Source organism: Rhinichthys klamathensis, unplaced genomic scaffold (genome assembly GCF_029890125.1).
Source record: "Rhinichthys klamathensis goyatoka isolate OS25496 unplaced genomic scaffold, OSU_Roscu_1.1 h1tg000279l_1, whole genome shotgun sequence".
NCBI classification, from domain to species: Eukaryota; Metazoa; Chordata; class Actinopteri; order Cypriniformes; family Leuciscidae; genus Rhinichthys; species Rhinichthys klamathensis.
The window spans coordinates 149,286-168,392 of NW_026606798.1; the positions used below are offsets into that span (position 1 = coordinate 149,286).

The 19,107-nt window shown below is 37.8% G+C and overlaps 1 protein-coding gene across 1 annotated transcript in view; it reads left to right on the top strand.

The window, feature by feature from the left end:
• Positions 1–19,107, top strand: part of ubr3 (ubiquitin protein ligase E3 component n-recognin 3) — a 96,867-nt gene that overhangs the window by 34,177 nt on the left and 43,583 nt on the right. The window contains 5 exon segments of the mRNA XM_056268989.1: positions 176–280; positions 3,632–3,826; positions 5,113–5,145; positions 8,295–8,740; positions 15,666–15,754. Of these exon segments, the coding sequence (XP_056124964.1) occupies positions 176–280; positions 3,632–3,826; positions 5,113–5,145; positions 8,295–8,740; positions 15,666–15,754 (868 nt within the window).

Here is a 19,107-nt window from a genome sequence, read left to right on the forward strand (position 1 = left end):
AGGAAAAAGCGCTGGCAGTTATGTGTGTGGTTAATTTTACAAGATCCTTGAACTTAAGTTAATGACTGACTTTACCGCTTGCCATCATTTTATATGTAGATGGCTGGTCATTCACTAGAATTAAATGAGTGGTTTCCCATTGTTATCTGTGATAATTGTTTTTCTGTTTGTTTAGATCTGGATGGATCATCAGAACATGTCTGAACATGTGTTGTGTATGGTGCTGTACCTGATAGAACTCGGACTTGATAATCAGGTCCAGGATGACAAAGTGGAGGAGGTAAGCATTTCGTAAATAAGAGACTGGTCCTGTCTCAGAATCAGATAGCATGGCCAAACACTGATGTGGTTCACTGTGTTCTCTCTAGTAAAAAAAAAAAAAAAAAAAAGACCAAACATTTATTTCATACTAAGTATACTTCAAATAGATTAACATATTTATTGACATATCACTTAAGACTTACTGATATTAAATTATAATTAAACTTTATTTGGAGTACTTTTTTATTGCACAATGCACATTTCTTAATATTAAGCCTGAAATGTGTTTTAAAATCATTATTAATAATGATTGTATGATCTCTTAATAATATTAGTCGGTAACACTTTATTTTAAGATGCTTGTAATAAGCAGTAATTAACAGTTAATAAGACACTTATAAGACCTTATAAGATGCATATAAGATGCATATAAGCATTAACTACTTCATATAAGGGTTAATTAAAGGTCCAGGCCCTGAAGAGATCAGGGAAACTACTCCCTCTTGGGAAGGTCAATTTTTAAGGGACTGGGACTTTGTGTTACCATTTATGTTTGTTCGGCTGTTCTAAAAGTGCAATGTATTGATACTTGAGAAATTGATTATTTAATTTAATTTATTTATTATCATTAGTTAATGCTTATATGCATCTTATATGCATCTTATAAGGTCTTATAAGTGTCTTATTAACTGTTAATTACTGCTTATTACAAGCACCTTAAAATAAAGTGTTACCTATTAGTCTTTAAATGCAAGATTTTTAAAGTGTACCTAAAGTATACTTGCAATAGTTCCACTTTAGCACAATCAAGTTTATTTAAGTATATCTTTAGTTGAACCTCAGCACTGTTTCTGCAAAATTAAAGGAACAATATGTAAGAATTTTTTAATAAAATATCCCAAAATCACTTGCACAGTGTGATATATTTCCTGGAGTTGTGTACTTACAATATCCCAAAAGTCTCCAAAGATTTTTTATTTCAGAAAAATTCCCATTTTAAATAAGTGGCCGTCCCGGAAAAAAATATCGCCTGTCAGAGACGCAATATCCGCGCTATCCTCGGTTTCAGTTCATACTGCCATAGCCATGACGTAACCATGGCGACAGACGTGGACGTAGTGCGTAACGTTTAGCGGCACGCAGTTCTTGTTTCTTTCAAACATAGACCATGGCAAGCAGACTTTGGGACAAACAAGGAGAACTAAAATGAGGATCAATATCAGCGTGGCGTTTTGAGATGCCGAGAGCTCCACGTCCGCGACTAACTTGGACTTGACAGAGCTTCACGAGTCACGACTTGACAGCTTTATTAGACAGGTGAACAAATGTACATAAGACACATCAATGTTATATAACGTTAGCTCAACATGATGAAATGTTAGAATATGGTCAGTATGTTATTCTAATGTTGATCTAGCTTACTGCTAGTTTTCGTATAGCAAACGAATTAACACGTAGTATAACATTATAACTTTCAACACACATTTAAATGCTGTTTAGTGTGATAGTGTAACGTTACACCAAGTGAAGCAGCGCTGCGTTACCTCACACGTTTAATTCGTCTAATAAACTGACCTGTGTGAGTAATCCAGCACTTGCGGTTAGTTTGGTAGAATTAAATGTCCTTATTCCTTTATATCCGCGGGACTCGCGTGTGATATCTGTCTCTTTAGCAATCGCGACCTGCTTCATACCACTTAAAAAACATGAATGTTTGCACTCATCCATAAACATTATTAGATCCATCAGTTTGACAGCAAGTCCCATCATTCAGCTCATCACTGCGTCATCAACCTACGCCTTTGTTACTGTTGGAAACCGCGCCCTCTTGTGGCGAAAAAATCGTACATATTGTGCCTTTAAAGTACATTTAGTACAAAATTAGTTGTTACAATTTAGCAGACTTTAAGGAGACCAGTTTAGTTAATAAAAATACCCTGCAATTGTAATTTTGGTGAAGTTCATAAATATGTAAATGTATTAAATGTATAAATATGCAAAAGAAATGAATGTCTTTTCAATACAGTTTAGTATATATTTTTTCTCACTAGGGCTTACACTTGAGCAGCTCAATAAAAGAGAAGCTTCCCATCTAAAGAATCAGTTTTCCATCTAAATAAGGGTGCTTTAACACTCGCAGTTTAGTTCACAATAGGGCACGGTTCGCATCGGTGTATCATTTGTCCATTAGGTTTTTTATTTAATTAGATTTTTTATATATATATATTTAATATTGGATGCATTTTCAAAATTTTCGTTCCCCCTCCCAAAAAAAAATTTCAGCTTTTTTTTTTTTTCCATTATGTTAAGGGTTAGAAAATTTATAAACGGCTTGAATGTTCCTTCTCTACATATGGGTGGAAATGAAACGCCCCTTTCCGCTGATTGCAACTAAAGATCAAACCGCGCCGTCATCATTTATTCCTCAGTTTCACGCAACAGAATAATTAGTAGACAGATTCTTCCACTGCTACAGTTGTACGGATTCTTAAAGCGTTTATTGCATCTACATTTCATCCCTTCCTCATCAAGCAACCACTAGCGAATGGCTTTACACAAACCGTACAGCTCTTTCTTCTGTGTAGACAAAAAAACACATACACGTTTCGTCAATTGGGTATGGCAGATTATGACGGCTAAAAAGTGAATTATAAATTAAATGAATCAAGATATTAAATTGATAAATTAGTTGTAAAAAATACTACATTATTTGTCCTAATGTTCGCGCAAGAACTGTCATTCTGACTGTCTGACAACGATGTCGCTCATTAAAAAAAAAAAAAGAAAAAAAGAATCGTCACATATTGCCGTCGTGGCTGGTTAGAAAAAAAACTGATTAACATGTTAAAGATAACTTATCACGTAGCATCTCATGGTTAAGACACGGTGTAAAACATTCTTGGTTTAATGTTTGAAAATTAAAAATATATATATATTAGTAATAAATTATATCACTTAAATTGTTAGGCTACCTTACAACTGTAGTTTTACTATTATTATTATTATGTAGCCATATTGATATATAATAATATAATTTGAACAAATTGTGCACCCCTGCAAACCTGGATTTAGTTTTTATTGCATTTTAAATCGCATTCGCAATTTTTATCAGAATGTTTTTACATGGGTTTTAGTCGACCCGGAAACAAAGTAGTGTCCTAACACACTCGACTCATTTACCAGCCAGCAGTCTGTTATCACTCTATTAGCGTTTGACTAACTCAATCACGGTTAGTCCAGTCTTTGAACAGATCTCTTTCTGACTAGATTATGTGTGAGCAGGCTGGCAGCTAAAAGCACAAATTCTCGTATTCCAGGCTATTGTGTTTTCCTCCTTGATGAGGTGTTTTTTTCCTCACTCTTGTTTCAGGAGCCCTGTATCGAGGAGCACTGCCATGACAGCTGGTTCCCGGGCACCAACCTGCTGTCTAACCTCCATCACGTCATCAACTTTGTTCGGGTTCGAGTGCCAGAGACGGCTCCTGAGGTGGAGAGAAAGAGAGAGCGGGAGAGAGAGAGAGAAACTCCACCCAGCACCAGCTCTGAGAGCGCCGCCTTCGGACAGGTGAGCCAGATGCTCCTCTGAGTTCTTGGGCCCTGTTTTACCGATCTAAACGCATGATCTAAAGCGATCGGTGCGAGTGCGCTTAGGTCGTGTCCGAATCCACTTTTGCTAGTTTAAAGCAGCACTAAGTAGGAATTCCGTTTTTGTCAAACAGCGACCCCTAGAGTCGCTGTGGAGAACTTGTACTGTCGTGAATAGCACTCACGCAGAGATGGCTCACACTCAAGGCCGGATCCCCTCCCCCTGTACACCGGTACCTGTTCAGTAGGATGGACGCTGTAACGAGTGGAAATAAGGTATGGCCCCTTTAAGAGCTGCGCGCGCCCTACCACATGTATACGGCGCCGGGTTATTTCAGTTTGATGCTCATTTTATCAGAATTTTATCAGATCTGTTTTTTGCCGTAAAGCAATTCGTTACTTCGCGAGACCTGATATCAGACGGCCCGCCGGCCCAAAGTTGCAAGGGTGGATTTGCGGCTCACAGGCACCAGGGGGGTGCGAGACGACCACCATTCAACACGAAATCAGTAATATAAACATTACAATGACCCCAAAGCTGTTCGGTTAAGGTAAAAAAGTTACTTAGTTCACCTTTAAGGACGGGGAAAATGGTCTGCGCGCCCGGTGCATGGTCTAAAAGTGTTGTCCCTATTCTCTTAATGAGTAGTGGGTGTGTTTTGGGCGCAACGTGCAATAAACCAATCAGAGTCTCTTCTCCCATTCCCTTTAAAAGCCAGTTGCGCTCGCGCCATGGCGGGTTCGCTATTTACATGACGGAAGTTGCATGCGGAAAAACCGAACACTTCTCCAAGGAGGAAACGGATCTGCTCGTGCGCGAGGGTAAAGCTCAAGGACAAAGTGTACGCGCGTTGTGGACCCGCCTATAGGCGCACATTACTAACGCACTCTTTAAATAACAAAAATATTGCGCCATTGACCAGGTTTCAGTTGGTCAATGGCTCAGACTATTTCAGTTAGCAACGCGCCAACAATGCGCCTGAACACACCTCGTTTTCAGACCAGCAGCCCTATTTAAACAACGTGACGCAGGACGTGAAATGATAATTGCGTCGGGCTGAAACTAGCAAAGAACACTTGCGTCGCGCCTGGCGCTGCATTGCGCAGGGTGTATGATAGGGCCCTATTACTGTTATGTCTGAAATATTGTGGAAAAATGGTTTGTAGACCGGGTCACCGCAGACAAGAGGGAGGAGAGGGGAGGGGGGGGTGTAAAAGTTGATTTCTATATCCTGTTGTTTTGATGACATCACTCTCCATCCTCAGAGTTCCAGACGGCTGACAGGAAATTGGAGAGAGGTAGAGGGATGTGGGAATGATTTTATAAGTGATGTGGAATGATTTCAAGAGTTCTGTTTTCAATAACCAAGTATGGAATGGTCTGAAATAGAAGCACTGCACTTTTTTTTGTTTGTTTTGCAGACATTCTTTTGCAATATTCAAAGACCTGCTGCTCGTTTTCTTGTTACACTAATTTTTGGGAGGGGTAATGACAATTGGTCTTTGACAAATAAGGATATCTGAGATGATGAAAACAGGAAAAAAACGTATAGCTTAAAATGGATGTGCAAATTTTTAGAAATGCAGTGTCATTTTCTTACATTTAAAAAAAAAGTGGTTAAAACTGGTAACAGTAACAATATTTTCAAGGTAACCCCTATTTTTCATTCGATTACAATTAATTTTACATTCATGACATTTAATCATTTATGTAAAAAAACTAAACCAATATATACGTGTGTGTGAGATGTGGATAAGAGAAAAAAGTTAAGTCATTTTTATGTAACATTTGAAAATGTTTATCCTAGAAGAGGTTTATTCAAGCTATCGGTTCTCAGAAAAAGAAAAATGCACATTTTATAGATGAATTAACAGATCCAGATACAAATACCAAGCATCATGCCATTGGCCCAATTATACTGTAAATAAGTGCACAGGAAATAGAGCACTGGTATCTTTGTTTTCTGTGATTTGTATTTTTGTTTAGTTTATTTTGGGGGTTTTCGGTTGTTTTTTTGTCTTTTGTGTTTTGATCTGTCCAGTTTCCTCCTTGCTTGGTTTGTTTCTCTTTTGTGACGTTGTGTTCATAGTGTGTGATTTCATTCATGTTTCAAACGAGCTCTGAGATGAGAGGAAGTTTTCATTAACTGCATGTGTTTCCAGTGATGTATGGCGGTGTAATGAGTCTTGAGCACAGCGGTCAGTGGTTCAGTGCTCATTATTAAATATTCATTCGCTTCAGTGAGATTAGCATGCTAATTAAACACTATGGACAACTGACACGTTCAGTAAGGGTTAGTTGTTCATATGTGTGAAGGAATTGTCCTTTATTATTGTCGTTCCAGAATATGTTCTGCCAGTCGTGTGTCAGAAATGTCATGAATATATTTTAAAAAATAGTAACGCCGGTCTATTTCAGTGTTTTTAAAACAAAATGAAGGCTTTTAAGACCTGCACAAATAAAAAGTGGGACTGTCTAACTCTATAGTAATTCTAATATCTTAAACTGTAAAATGACTGTAAATGGTGATTTAAACAAGTTTACAGTTAAAAAATAATTTTGTGATAAAGCTCACATTTCAGCCTTTAAATCATTTTTAAGACTAAATTATTAGTGATTATATTTAAATATAAATGAATATACATGTTATATATAGAAAATCTGTTTAGGTCATTTCAGATTTTCTTTCTGTGGGGCTGCTTACTGGTTCAGAAATCCCAAATCCTCATTTGAGCTGCATACAAATTTCAAGACATGGATTTGCTGAATGGGACTGTTGTAAGTCGAATTAGCGGCAATTCAGGGGCAGCAATTGCCTGAATTGTGGGTTCATTATTTATCCTAATGAAAAACACAACAACAAAACAGTACAATGAAAAAACCCGCTCATGTTAAAGGTGCAAAACGCAAGTCTCTGAGTTTTTGCAGAACTATGCCCCCTCTGGCGACAAGCGAAACTGCAACCAGAGTTGTGCACGCTCATGGACCACACGCATCTTTTATTGGATATGTTTTATGTTTCATGTTGTACTATTCTTCCGAACACAATTCCTAGTTTATGAAACTGTTCACTAACAATGGTAGTAAAACCAATTCTGATAGCTTACGCTAAAGCATTACACATTTTACGCATCGTCATTTGTTGTCATACATAGATTGGCCGTATCAAACATTAGAGACTGGGCTATATCTTACCGTTTTATCAAGAAAAAAGCCAACTGAGGATCCCGTTTGAGACCAAGAGCAGACCGGAGATCTCTCCATTTGTTGAATGCCTTCCCGAGGTTGACTCTCGTCTTACTCCGACGCCTGTCTGACTCCAATTTGGACCTTTTGGTGGCACTAGACAAAATTTTTCTTTTCTTTACTTTACGTGGAGTTTGCGTTGGGGTTTGGAATGGACTACAAGCCGGTCTCTTTGAATCCATCTTTTACCTTTGACGCACGAGTTGTCTTCACTGATGCGGAGAATGGCGGCGCCGGCGAATACACAAACCTGCGAGACATAGCCTGGTGAGCGTGAATGCGCATGACGTCACGCCCAGTCTCAAATTCGAGCCCGAATCCCTCTTATATATTTTACTGTACAGGATTATAGAGGCAATCTCAGTGCGCAGAGAAGGGCTCATTCAGCCCATCAGGCAGTTCTTTAAGCATGTATAGGATAGAAAAACAGGTATTTTTAACATGAAAAGTTGCGCAATGCACTTTTAAACAGAACTTTTATTGACATACATGGTGTGTGTGTGTCAATTAGAAGTGTTACCTCCTGCCACCTTCATCAGGCAAAGTTTACAGATTGCCTCATTAATGTTTGCAGGTTCCCTATTAGCATTGCGTTTAAATCCAAAATATTGCCATTTGCCAAATAGGCGCATTTACATTTAGATTTGAAACCAAATCTTCCGCCATCGTCTTGTCAGTCAGCTCGTGACTCCCGTCCCGTGAACTGAGCAGACACATTCAGTTTTTAATTGTAGTGTCTGTTATCTAACTGAACTAATAGATTTGTATTACTATAAAAAATCAAAACGACGGTGGTGGGCAAGTGATGTAAATGGTGTGCGACTGAACACTGTGTAACACCGGTACTTCAAGCAGACTTCAAGCTTTTTAAACCACTTCAAACATCAACTAGTTATTACTATTACTTCTGTTTATTAGCATTAGTAAATGTTTACTAATTAATAAACAAATAAATATTGTAAATCATGTTGAACTTAAAGCTGTGTTATAAAAGCAGATTACAATGATTTAACACACTGCCTCACCCTCAATATTGCTTTAATAGCATGTGAACTACTTACTCTGAATGACTACGACCAAACAAATCTTCTCAACCCAACCATGAGTGTGACATTGGTGTGTGTGGCCTCATAATTGTTCCTTGCAGCTATATGTGTATTTGTCATTCTACCAGTTTATTCTGTCTGTGGTTTCTCCTCAGAACCTGCGTGAAGCTCAAGTGTTCAGTCTCGTGGCGGAGCGCAGGAGGAAGTTCCAGGAGATCATTAACCGCAGCAACCACGAGGCCAGTCAGGCGGTGCGACCCAAGTCCTCGTCCTCCCGGTGGCTCCCGCCCGGATCACCCCCGCAGCTGGTGACCGAGATCCTGGAGATCCGGGAGAGCATGCTGTCGCTCCTGGTCAAACTGCACCAGAAACTGTCTGCCAAGCAGAACTCTCTGTCTCTGAGCTGGTTGGCCGAGGTGGATCCGGCCAATCACGCACACGGAGATGGGTTAACAGCCATCGAAAGAATCTTAGCCAAAGCTGCCGCGCGTAGCCGGCACAGCAAGAGATGCCTACAGGAAATCTGTGGAAAGGTGTGTCCACCCGTACCACCCAAGAAGAACAGTCCTGGAGACAAGAAGAGTATGGACAAGGAAGAGAGGTGTGTGTTCCCTGTCAAAGGTGTCATATTCCATTTGATTAGACCTTATTCACAGCAGCTCCATCTTTGTTTTTAGTGGGAATGAAAGTGAGGCTGTGAGGGATAGACGTACATCTCTTCAGTGGGTTTTGTTCTGTTATTTAAAGTGTTTTTGGATTGTTCTGCTGGCGAAACATTGCAAAAATATCTTTAGAAGAATTTCAGTAGACAAAAAATTTGAGCTTTTTACAGAGGACGCCATTGAAGTAAGTATCCCTCACACCTAACTCTGTCATGGTGCTGCTCTGAATGACGTCAAGGTTTTATTGGACCCAAATTGTTTTGATATTTTTCATACTTTCTCAGAGCGTTAGAATTAATTATGTTTACATAGTGAATCAATGTCTGATTTGAGAAATGTGGTGTTATCTCGCATTCAGCAGCTTTTATGAAGTCTATCTTTAATTCTTCAATGCTCTGTAATGTCGAAGGAACGAGTAATAAACCTCGTATCGTTTTCACCTGATCGAGTTTGCCAGATATTTATAAGTTTTGTGCTGTAGACTTGAAAATCATGCTTCCCCCATTATTGTTGAATCACGGAAGCTACACCAGTTACTTTTGCCAATAGATTTATTATTTAAATGTGTGTCATGTCAGACAGAGAGAAACAGGCATATAACAATAAGGCTACAGGTTAGGAAGTTTCATTCTAGATTTAACTGTTCCCCATTTGTCTATCTTCTCACCCCATCATCTCTGAGTTTCCTCCTTCCTCTCACCACCTCATGCCTTATGTTTCTCTGTGGTGGTACAGTAAGATTGAGCTTTTATACATCACAAAGAGTCTTACAGCTTCCTTGTAAGGTAACAAAACATGTTGCTCTGAGCTTCTTAAAATTAGAACGTATATCATATGTACACGTCATGCTTAAACATGGCACAATCCACTTCCATATTAAGAACTAACCTTGTTGTATACATTAGTGGTACATTTGCATCAGTGGAAACATTCCTTTCCCTGCAAAGAACATGCCAACTGTCCCCGTGACATTGCATTGCAGACATAGTACCCCTAAGCAAAATATAACTCAAGCAGCTCTCTGCTCAGCACACATGTACTGTCTGACTTCATAAAAAACATTATGAAATTATTATTAAAATGAATAAAGAAAAATAATAAAATAAAAATAAAATAACATTAAACAATATTTTTTTCAGTCTTCAGTCCCTCCACTGGAACTACGACAGTCAGTTCCACACCGTCACTCCACCAGTGGCCACCTAATAAAGTGATAGTGAGGAAAAGGAAAAGCCGAAAAAGAAAATAGACAGAAAGAACAGAAGAATAGAAACAGAAAACAAAACAAAACAAAAAAAACAAAACCCCAACCCATGTTATGTCCCCGTATACTATGTGTATTTTAATATCTATGTGTATGTATTTAAAATGAACCCCAATCATCTAAGAAAAGAAAAACTAATAAGTCTTCTGCCCGTGCCTGAACTCGTTAATTAATTAACTCCTTCAGTTCCGTGCTAAAACAATAAATTAAAACAAACGTTGATGTTAAAGGATCCTATCCCTTGGGGTTGAAAATCAGTAAACGGATGTTCATTGTTTGTGAAGTTGTGTTTCGTAGTGTAGAATGTGTAAAATCTCCTATTTCACTCCGTATATCCCATTCTCGGTTCTATCCATTTGTTATCAAAGGAACATTTCTAAAGTTATCTTTAATTTATATAATTAATTCATTCATCCTCTGTTATCCAGACTTCTTTTGATTTGGCAAAAACAAAGTCTTCATCTTTAAACACCACCATGTCTTGGAATTATCAATAGCATGTCTAAATCTGCAAAAATGAAAACCATGGTAGACATTTAAATTCACAGATTCAACCATTATAGATTCAGGATCTAAAACTTTAAAACAATGTTGTCCATAAAGCAACTAACACCAAAAATTAATTAATAATATTTATGTTCTCTATAAAGTTAACGACAATCTCCCTCATGGTCTCAGCTAGTTCTTGAAAACTCATTCCCATCAGCTCTTTGTAAATAATCTCCCCTACTCAGGGTGCTGTCCTCTGACATATTTATATCAAGTAAAGGACACTTGTCACAATGAAATACAAGTCATCCAAGGAATGCGGTTTCTGGTGATCAGGCATGGAGAGCTCACATTTTCCACGGGCAGACTATTGTAACCCTCAATGATGCTGTTGGCCTAACAAACATCTGCTCAACCATACCCATCTCACATAAACACCTCCCTTCAGGGTAGGTGGCCAGTGGCGGTGACCCTCTGCCTTAGGTTGTCCTCTGTTGGCCATTAGAGAATCGTACCCGTCTTTGAGAAATCACCTCATGCACACTGTAACCGCTCTTTAAGAAATTTAACAGGTATTTTCTGGAACTCAGGAAAGTGCATTCAAGAACCATCAGAGCCATTCGGAATGCCTAATAGTGTAAACACATGGAGACAAATTAATGACAGTATTTCATCACTAAAATCCATTAGACATCTTTAAAACATCAACATAGCAATGCTGAGTTATACTTAGTGAATTTAGTTATTACACCCGTTCATTCAGTGTCATGTTCTGTTACATCAATAACCGAACCATCAGCCCTGTTCATGGTGAAGACAAAGATGAGACAAAGAAGTTACTGGTCATGGGATGAACAAATAAAAAATGTTCACTTCTATCATTCAAGGTAGATTCTCATTTCTAGAAACATTTTACTCCCAATTGAATTTTAAAATCTCTGTGTCTATAATCTCCAACTGAGACACTGTGCTTTACTATAAATAGCTCTTGACTTATGACACAGGCTAAAATAGCAGATTCTAACTGACTTTGAATGAGAGAAAGAACTCTGAGAGAAAGTCAAGAATGTCTCAGAGTAATTCTGCATTTTCATAACTTTATGAATTCATTCTACTCACTTTTACTCTGACTTAGTCAGAAATTACCTGTTTTTCAAATAAACATCTTTATATATATTTATAATTTTCCTTATATATTTTCCCAACTCTCATTCTTTTGGAGTGATTATCTATAATTTTCACCAGCTTGTACTTGTCAATTAACTATACAACTATTATCATAGATCTTTCCTAAAAGTAATTCCTTAACTTCAATCTTATGATCTTATTTTTTATCTCTTGTTCTTTTTAGACAAAACTTAAATTTTGTAACATTAAACAATGATTACTTTTAAACCCACATTAACACCAGACATTTCTATTCAAAAGCTTAGATTGTTTTTCTCTTCAAATACCCGAAGATAATGTTTTGCTATTCATTACTTCCGGTCATTTTACCACTCTCTATGTATACTGGAGAAGCAACAGGCTATTTATATCTCTGTGTGTCTGTGTGTGTCTAGAGGAGGGTATAGATTCCAAAGGAAGGGGCTGCTCCAATCTCCCCTCTCACTCTCCCTTCTCACTCAGTTGTCTTTTTTCTTTTTTTTCTTTTAGTTTAGTTTAACTCAGATCTGTTTCTTTTTCTTTCTTTTTCCCTAGTTTATCTCAGATAATTTTTCCTTTTCTTCCTTCTTTAAGCTTACTCAGATCAGTATCCTCCTCAAATACCCGAACAGCTCTGCGGTCAAAATCAGAATGCCCGCGATCCTAGCTCTTTTTTTTTTTTCATTGATACCCTTCTTCTAAGAGTTCAATCCTCTGCGTATTTAAGTTTTAGGATCTATTCCGCCACTTTAAACCGCTATAAATAACTGCTTGTCACACTATCCTCGTCTTCTTCTGAAACGATTCTTCGTGTATTGGATATATTTTAGAGATCTGCCCTTTATCGCAATCTCGCCATATTCCAACCACCTTACAAGCTAATTGCTAAATCGCCTTACAGCTAATTCTATATGGTCTTCTTTCTAAAAAAGATCCACTGTTTTACCCCAGAATTGTTCAAATACTTTAGAGGTCTACTTTTCGGAGAAACTCAAATAAGCCAAATTAAATTGAATGAATTTAATTCCATTTTCTTAATTTTTGATTTTATTTTTATGTCTGACACATATACTCTTTGGCAACACACCTGGTACTTTAAATAACACAGTTCTTTTAAAGCAGTCTCAGTCAATGTCTCAAATCATCAGGCAGACTTAGAACTATTTTAGAATAGGAAAAGTCTTACCTGAAATGAATGAGACAAATGCCTGAAGATGCAATCCTGTTCGATCGTGACGCCAAATGTAGACTTGAAAATCATGCTTCCCCCATTATTGTTGAATCACGGAAGCTACACCAGTTACTTTTGCCAATAGATTTATTATTTAAATGTGTGTCATGTCAGACAGAGAGAAACAGGCATATAACAATAAGGCTACAGGTTAGGAAGTTTCATTCTAGATTTAACTGTTCCCCATTTGTCTATCTTCTCACCCCATCATCTCTGAGTTTCCTCCTTCCTCTCACCACCTCATGCCTTATGTTTCTCTGTGGTGGTACAGTAAGATTGAGCTTTTATACATCACAAAGAGTCTTACAGCTTCCTTGTAAGGTAACAAAACATGTTGCTCTGAGCTTCTTAAAATTAGAACGTATATCATATGTACACGTCATGCTTAAACATGGCACAATCCACTTCCATATTAAGAACTAACCTTGTTGTATACATTAGTGGTACATTTGCATCAGTGGAAACATTCCTTTCCCTGCAAAGAACATGCCAACTGTCCCCGTGACATTGCATTGCAGACATAGTACCCCTAAGCAAAATATAACTCAAGCAGCTCTCTGCTCAGCACACATGTACTGTCTGACTTCATAAAAAACATTATGAAATTATTATTAAAATGAATAAAGAAAAATAATAAAATAAAAATAAAATAACATTAAACAATATTTTTTTCAGTCTTCATGTGCTATACTGTCTATTGGTTGAATTTGCCTTATTGAACTGATTAGGCTATTAGGGTTTCCATATATTCACACATTTTGTGTAATTTTTGGAGAGACAGACCATAGATTATAGAATAAAAAGCTGGATGACACATCTCCACTTACTTCCATTGTAGAAAAATGAAGCCAACATATCCCAGAAATGGTAATGGCTGATTAAGTCATTTTGAGCCAGTCTGCGCAGTGGTGATCCTGAGGTGGAGTCGTGGTATCAAGGTCCCGCACACACTCCCGCGGACTCAATCGCAAGTGCACCTGACAATGATGAAGTTGCACCCCATTTTTATAGCATCAAATAACTAACTAAAACAAAACTTATTGTAAAACCGAACTGTTGAACATACGTCTGCTTGATGATAACTACCTAAAATGACAGAAACCATCTTTCTGTCGCGAGGTTTATGACATACTGCAGCCAGGCACAAGAGGGCGATTGAAATGCTTTGGCTTCACTTTTCAGGACGTATGTGGCACATTTGGGACAGACAGACAGACAATAGCCCCTTTCACACATACAGTCTTTACTGTCAAATTACCGGTAACAGATCATGTGTGAACAGGACCTTTTTAAATATACTGGTAAATTGGTTCCGGTAATTTACAAGTAAGGGAAGTTGTAACATTACCAGTAAATTACCGATATATGTGCTGTGTGAATGCGGAATGAAGATTACTGGTATTTTGCACGTAGCAGGTCAGAACGCGCTGCCGTAAGAAGTGATTTGGGCCAATCAGAAGCCGTTGAAAGAGCAACGGCTCTGGGCCATTCATAACATTATGACGCAGATGACGCGTTCACTCAGCACTGTTTACATATGTCTTCAAATTGGAGTGATACCGAAACTAAAGCGCTTCTCCTCGTCCGCGTGGATGAAGAGATTTGTCAACAACTTAGAGGAACAGTTACACACTCCCGCGGACTCAATCGCAAGTGCACCTGACAATGATAAAGTTGCACCCCATTTTTATAGCATCAAATAACTAACTAAAACAAAACTTATTGTAAAACCGGTAAATTACCGATATATGTGCTGTGTGATACTGTCACGTATGATAAAATAACTAGCCTTCTTTAGGAACAAGGCATAAACTTCCGGTTAATGACATCATCGCAGCGTGTTGCTTGTGTGAACAGCATTTTTTTTTTTTTTACCGGTAAAGTCGTTCTGTTTTTTTTTGCGGTAATATTTACCGGGACTGCTGTGTGTAAAGGGCTAATGTGAACACATAGCACACAGTTTTTGAGAAAGAAATATACAGGCTTTTTTTTCACTGAATGGGAATTTTAGAAATCTAAATCTTAAATTTAAAATTTAAACCAGCATATGAAAAGAGTGATATATTTTTCATTGTAGTTCTCTATATGAAGCATATAGACTTTATTCAAGCCACAGAAAGTCAAACGTTTTGCTGAGAAATGCACTAATACGCATTCTTCCAGGCTAGGGTGATGTCATTATGAACATTACTTATGATTTGGGACAAATATTTAATGGAAAACTATGTGAGTAGTCGTGACATAGCCGAAATAATTTTGAACAGCCTCTGCATTCGTAGCTGGGCGCTGCGGACAGACGGTGAGTGGTGGGTTGTGGGCTGTGTGTAAACTCATAGAAAACAATGTTCAAATGTATAGACATGACACGTGTTTCTTGTCCCCCTTTACCCATTTTTACTATTGTCCATTGTAACGTAATCACAAATAGCATGAAAATTATATTTATTTATTTTAACAAACAAATAGTTTACATTTTATGATATGGCCATCATTTTGGTTAATGTGATAATATCATGAAATTTCTGTCAGTGCATCCCTAATGAGGATTTCCATTGGGCTTAATGACTTCTGAGAATGATATATTCCCATCCTCAAAATCTGCTTGAGTAAATGGTGGTCAAATGCGGATGTCATCAAATATAATCTGATTATGATCATGTCAACATTTCAGTGCTTGATAATATTTAATAATTAAACTTAATGATGCAAATAACTTGTGTTTTGACATCTGCAGGCGTCAGAGGGCCCGAGAGAGACAGCAGAAGCTGCTGGCGGAGTTTGCCTCAAGGCAGAAGAGCTTCATGGAGACTGCCATGGATGTTGGTGAGCTTGAATATGAGCTGACATTGACTACGTTTACATGCAGCCAAATTTCGGGTTATGGTCGGGTTAAGGTCACTATTCGGGTTTCTGAAACATTAGGGATAACCCGTTTACATGCGTGAGCAGAGAGAGTTACTCCTGTATACATGGAATTGCAATATCCCGATGTAAACGCGACGCGCGGTTAGCGTCTGGACGTACGGACAACCTTAAGACGCAATATGCGTCATTTCCGATTCTTCTTCCTGTATCCAAAGACAACAACAACAGCAGCAGCACGCGGATAATGAATAGTTCGGGGCAGATAGCGATCGCCTTTGTTTGCGCTTTGGTGCTGGTAACGTTACTGACCTCGCTCCAAAAGTATGCTGTGCTGCGTCTCGCCATGTTTACTTCCGGTATACTGCACGCGGGGTTTTGTATGCGCCGAGAAGTTTCTCTACTCAAAAGACCAAGATTCCTTGCGAATAGAACATGCGCAGAACACACATCACTATGGGGATATGCCGATGCGCGTTTACATGACCAAAAATTCGGGTTAGAAAAGGGGTACCCCAGGTATAATATCCCGGTTTTTAAAATCCGGGATATGAGCATATTCGGGTTTTTGCCGGTGTTTACATGGCCGTTCGCGACCGGGTTATTGCTAATATCCCGGTTTTGAACGGGTTATTGGCTGCATGTAAACGTAGTCAGTGATTGATCATCTACTAATTAACCCTCTGGGGTCCAAGGTGTTTTTGGGGTCCTTGAGATGTTTTGACATACTCTGACATTTGTGCTTTTTTCAGTTGCTTATAAACATATTACTGGCAAAGGTGTAATTACACTCTATTTAGTACACACAGGGCTACCATAATGTGTTATCAACATGTATGTACATTTTTGTATTTTTGAGAGAATATTGTTTATGCGTGGTTATTGAAAAAACTAAAACTTAAAGTTTCTGAAATAAGGCCACAAAACACATACTAAATATCTGTCCACAAGACTTTTGACTAATGGATGTTGTCGCCTAGAGTTTTTTCTTCAAAATGATCTGAAAATCATCCTGCCTTATCATTCACATAAAACAATAGATTGGTTTAAATTTAAAAATTACACTTTTTGTTTGGAAAGGCAATATGCGCAGGGGTGTGACCTGCTGTGATTCACACCTGAGAAGACAATGGGCCCGCATAACGAGCGCATAATGGGGCTGCATACTAATGACCCTTTCATTCAGGTGTGTCACTGAGCCACAAGAATGCAATGACAATATATATATATGCCTATATAATACAAAATTGGTTCACAGTTCCAATTATTTATTTATTTTTCAAATTGTGCTTGCAAATTGTATAATATCAAATGTAAACATTTCTAGTAATTGTGCAGTTAATTCTCATACTGTTTTTACAGAAAGTTTGGGAATATATCCCAAATGTGTCACTAATAAAACACAATACAAATAATTTAAAGAGGAGGCTTATATTGAGCTTTTAAGATTTACCTAAGATTTATTTATATGTTGCCTACATATATTTTTGCTATTTTAATAAAAAGGTTACAATTACAACAACAATTAAAATTTTAACTATATTTCAAATGTAATCTTTCTTTGTATATACTAAAGTATACATTTTATCATACATATTTCACAGTTGCGGATTAATTAGTTTGAATATAGCCTACAATCGAACAAACACTATAATAACATCTTAGCAAACAAGCTTATTTGATGTGGCAGTATTTTACAGAAAAAACGATATCTTGTCTTTCATATGTAACATATCGTTTTTATGATTAGGACATATAAATGTTAATTTGCAGTTTAATACGTTGCTTATACAAAAATATTTTATTTCAACATATTTCAGTCGATTTTTACTCATCTCAGTATTGGAATATAGTTAGGTAAAAGCTGTTCATTCATTCACACACAAAAACGCGATTCAAACAGTCTTTTTGTTTACAGACACTATTCCATATCGCGATTAGCACAAAGCACTTGAAAATAAAGAATGTACCTATTTCCTCGCCTGGATCCGTTGCTCCTCCAAATGAAACTACCTGTAGCCTACTTCTGAGGTAATTTTTTCCAGGATTATTATTAAGATAGTATTATTCCTCACAGCGTCGTAAATCTGAGTCTCTTTCGGTGGGTTATCCAGCTGATGTGGGCGTGGATCGCCTCAGAGCATTTGTGTTTGAATAGAGCGCGCGCTCCGTGGGCGTGGTCAAATTAACTTTAATGAGCTGAGACGAGAACGACTATCATCTCTCTCTTTTCGTACAGATTACATAAAATGAGAAAATTTGTTTTTTATATAAATTACTTCATTTAAAAGAAGATAATTCAGGCTTCATGCCTGTGTGCCTGTATACCTGTTTGACTGAGTATTTGCAGAGTTACAGATGATTTTTCGGACGCGTTTCAGAATGGACTTCACTGACAGAGAACGCAGAACGCGCATCATGTTTTATTTTTCTTTATTAGGCGAAAAGCACAACACTTTGTTTTTATTATGAGGTTCCACAAAAAAAATACAAACTTAACAGGATCGAATGATGTACAACACTTTTACAGAGTAATTTGAGTCTCTTTTGCACTGATAAGGAAAAAAGTGAGCTGGTATCGCCGGCGAGACCGCCGACCCCAGAGAGTTAACAGCTAGAGAGGCTCATCAAATTCATAAAGGTCATCAGTTTCATGTTTACATGATTGATTTTCATTCTGACCTATGTCAGATCTAAAGACACAATTTTTAATCGGGATATGTTTTAACTCAATGCTATCACAATATTTTTTAGTCTGTCAATGTTTGTTGTTCTTCATGATTATGGTTGCGCAAAACAACCCAGACATGTGGGACGTTTATATGAGATGTGTTCTTGTATTCAAAAATAGCTCCAGCATGAAGCTAAATGCAAAAAACTATTTTTAATATGTGTAGTTTAGAATTTGATATAGGATTAGTCTTTTCTGTTTTCCATAACAGGAGCACTGGCATGGAGATGTAGCCTTAGCTTTTGACTCGACTGACCGGGGTTCGAATCAACCTTTTTACGAACTCATTCTTCTCTCTTTTCCCATTGGATATCAGCTCGGAGAGGCATTTAATTATAACAAAAATGAAGAATTTTGGGGGGAAAACAGGAAATAATGTGCCTAACGGATATTTACTAGTGGGAATAGTGTTCATCTGGTAGGGTTATGGGTTGGAGTAGGGTAGGGCTTTAGGGACAGGGAGTAAGGCAGCATCTATATAAATAAAAGCAATAAGCCCCAAGCCGCCGTAGTAGTTTACAGTGTTTTTGGAACCGCTAAGTGGCGTTGTTATTAGGCACGAAGCAGAGCGAAGGGCACAGGT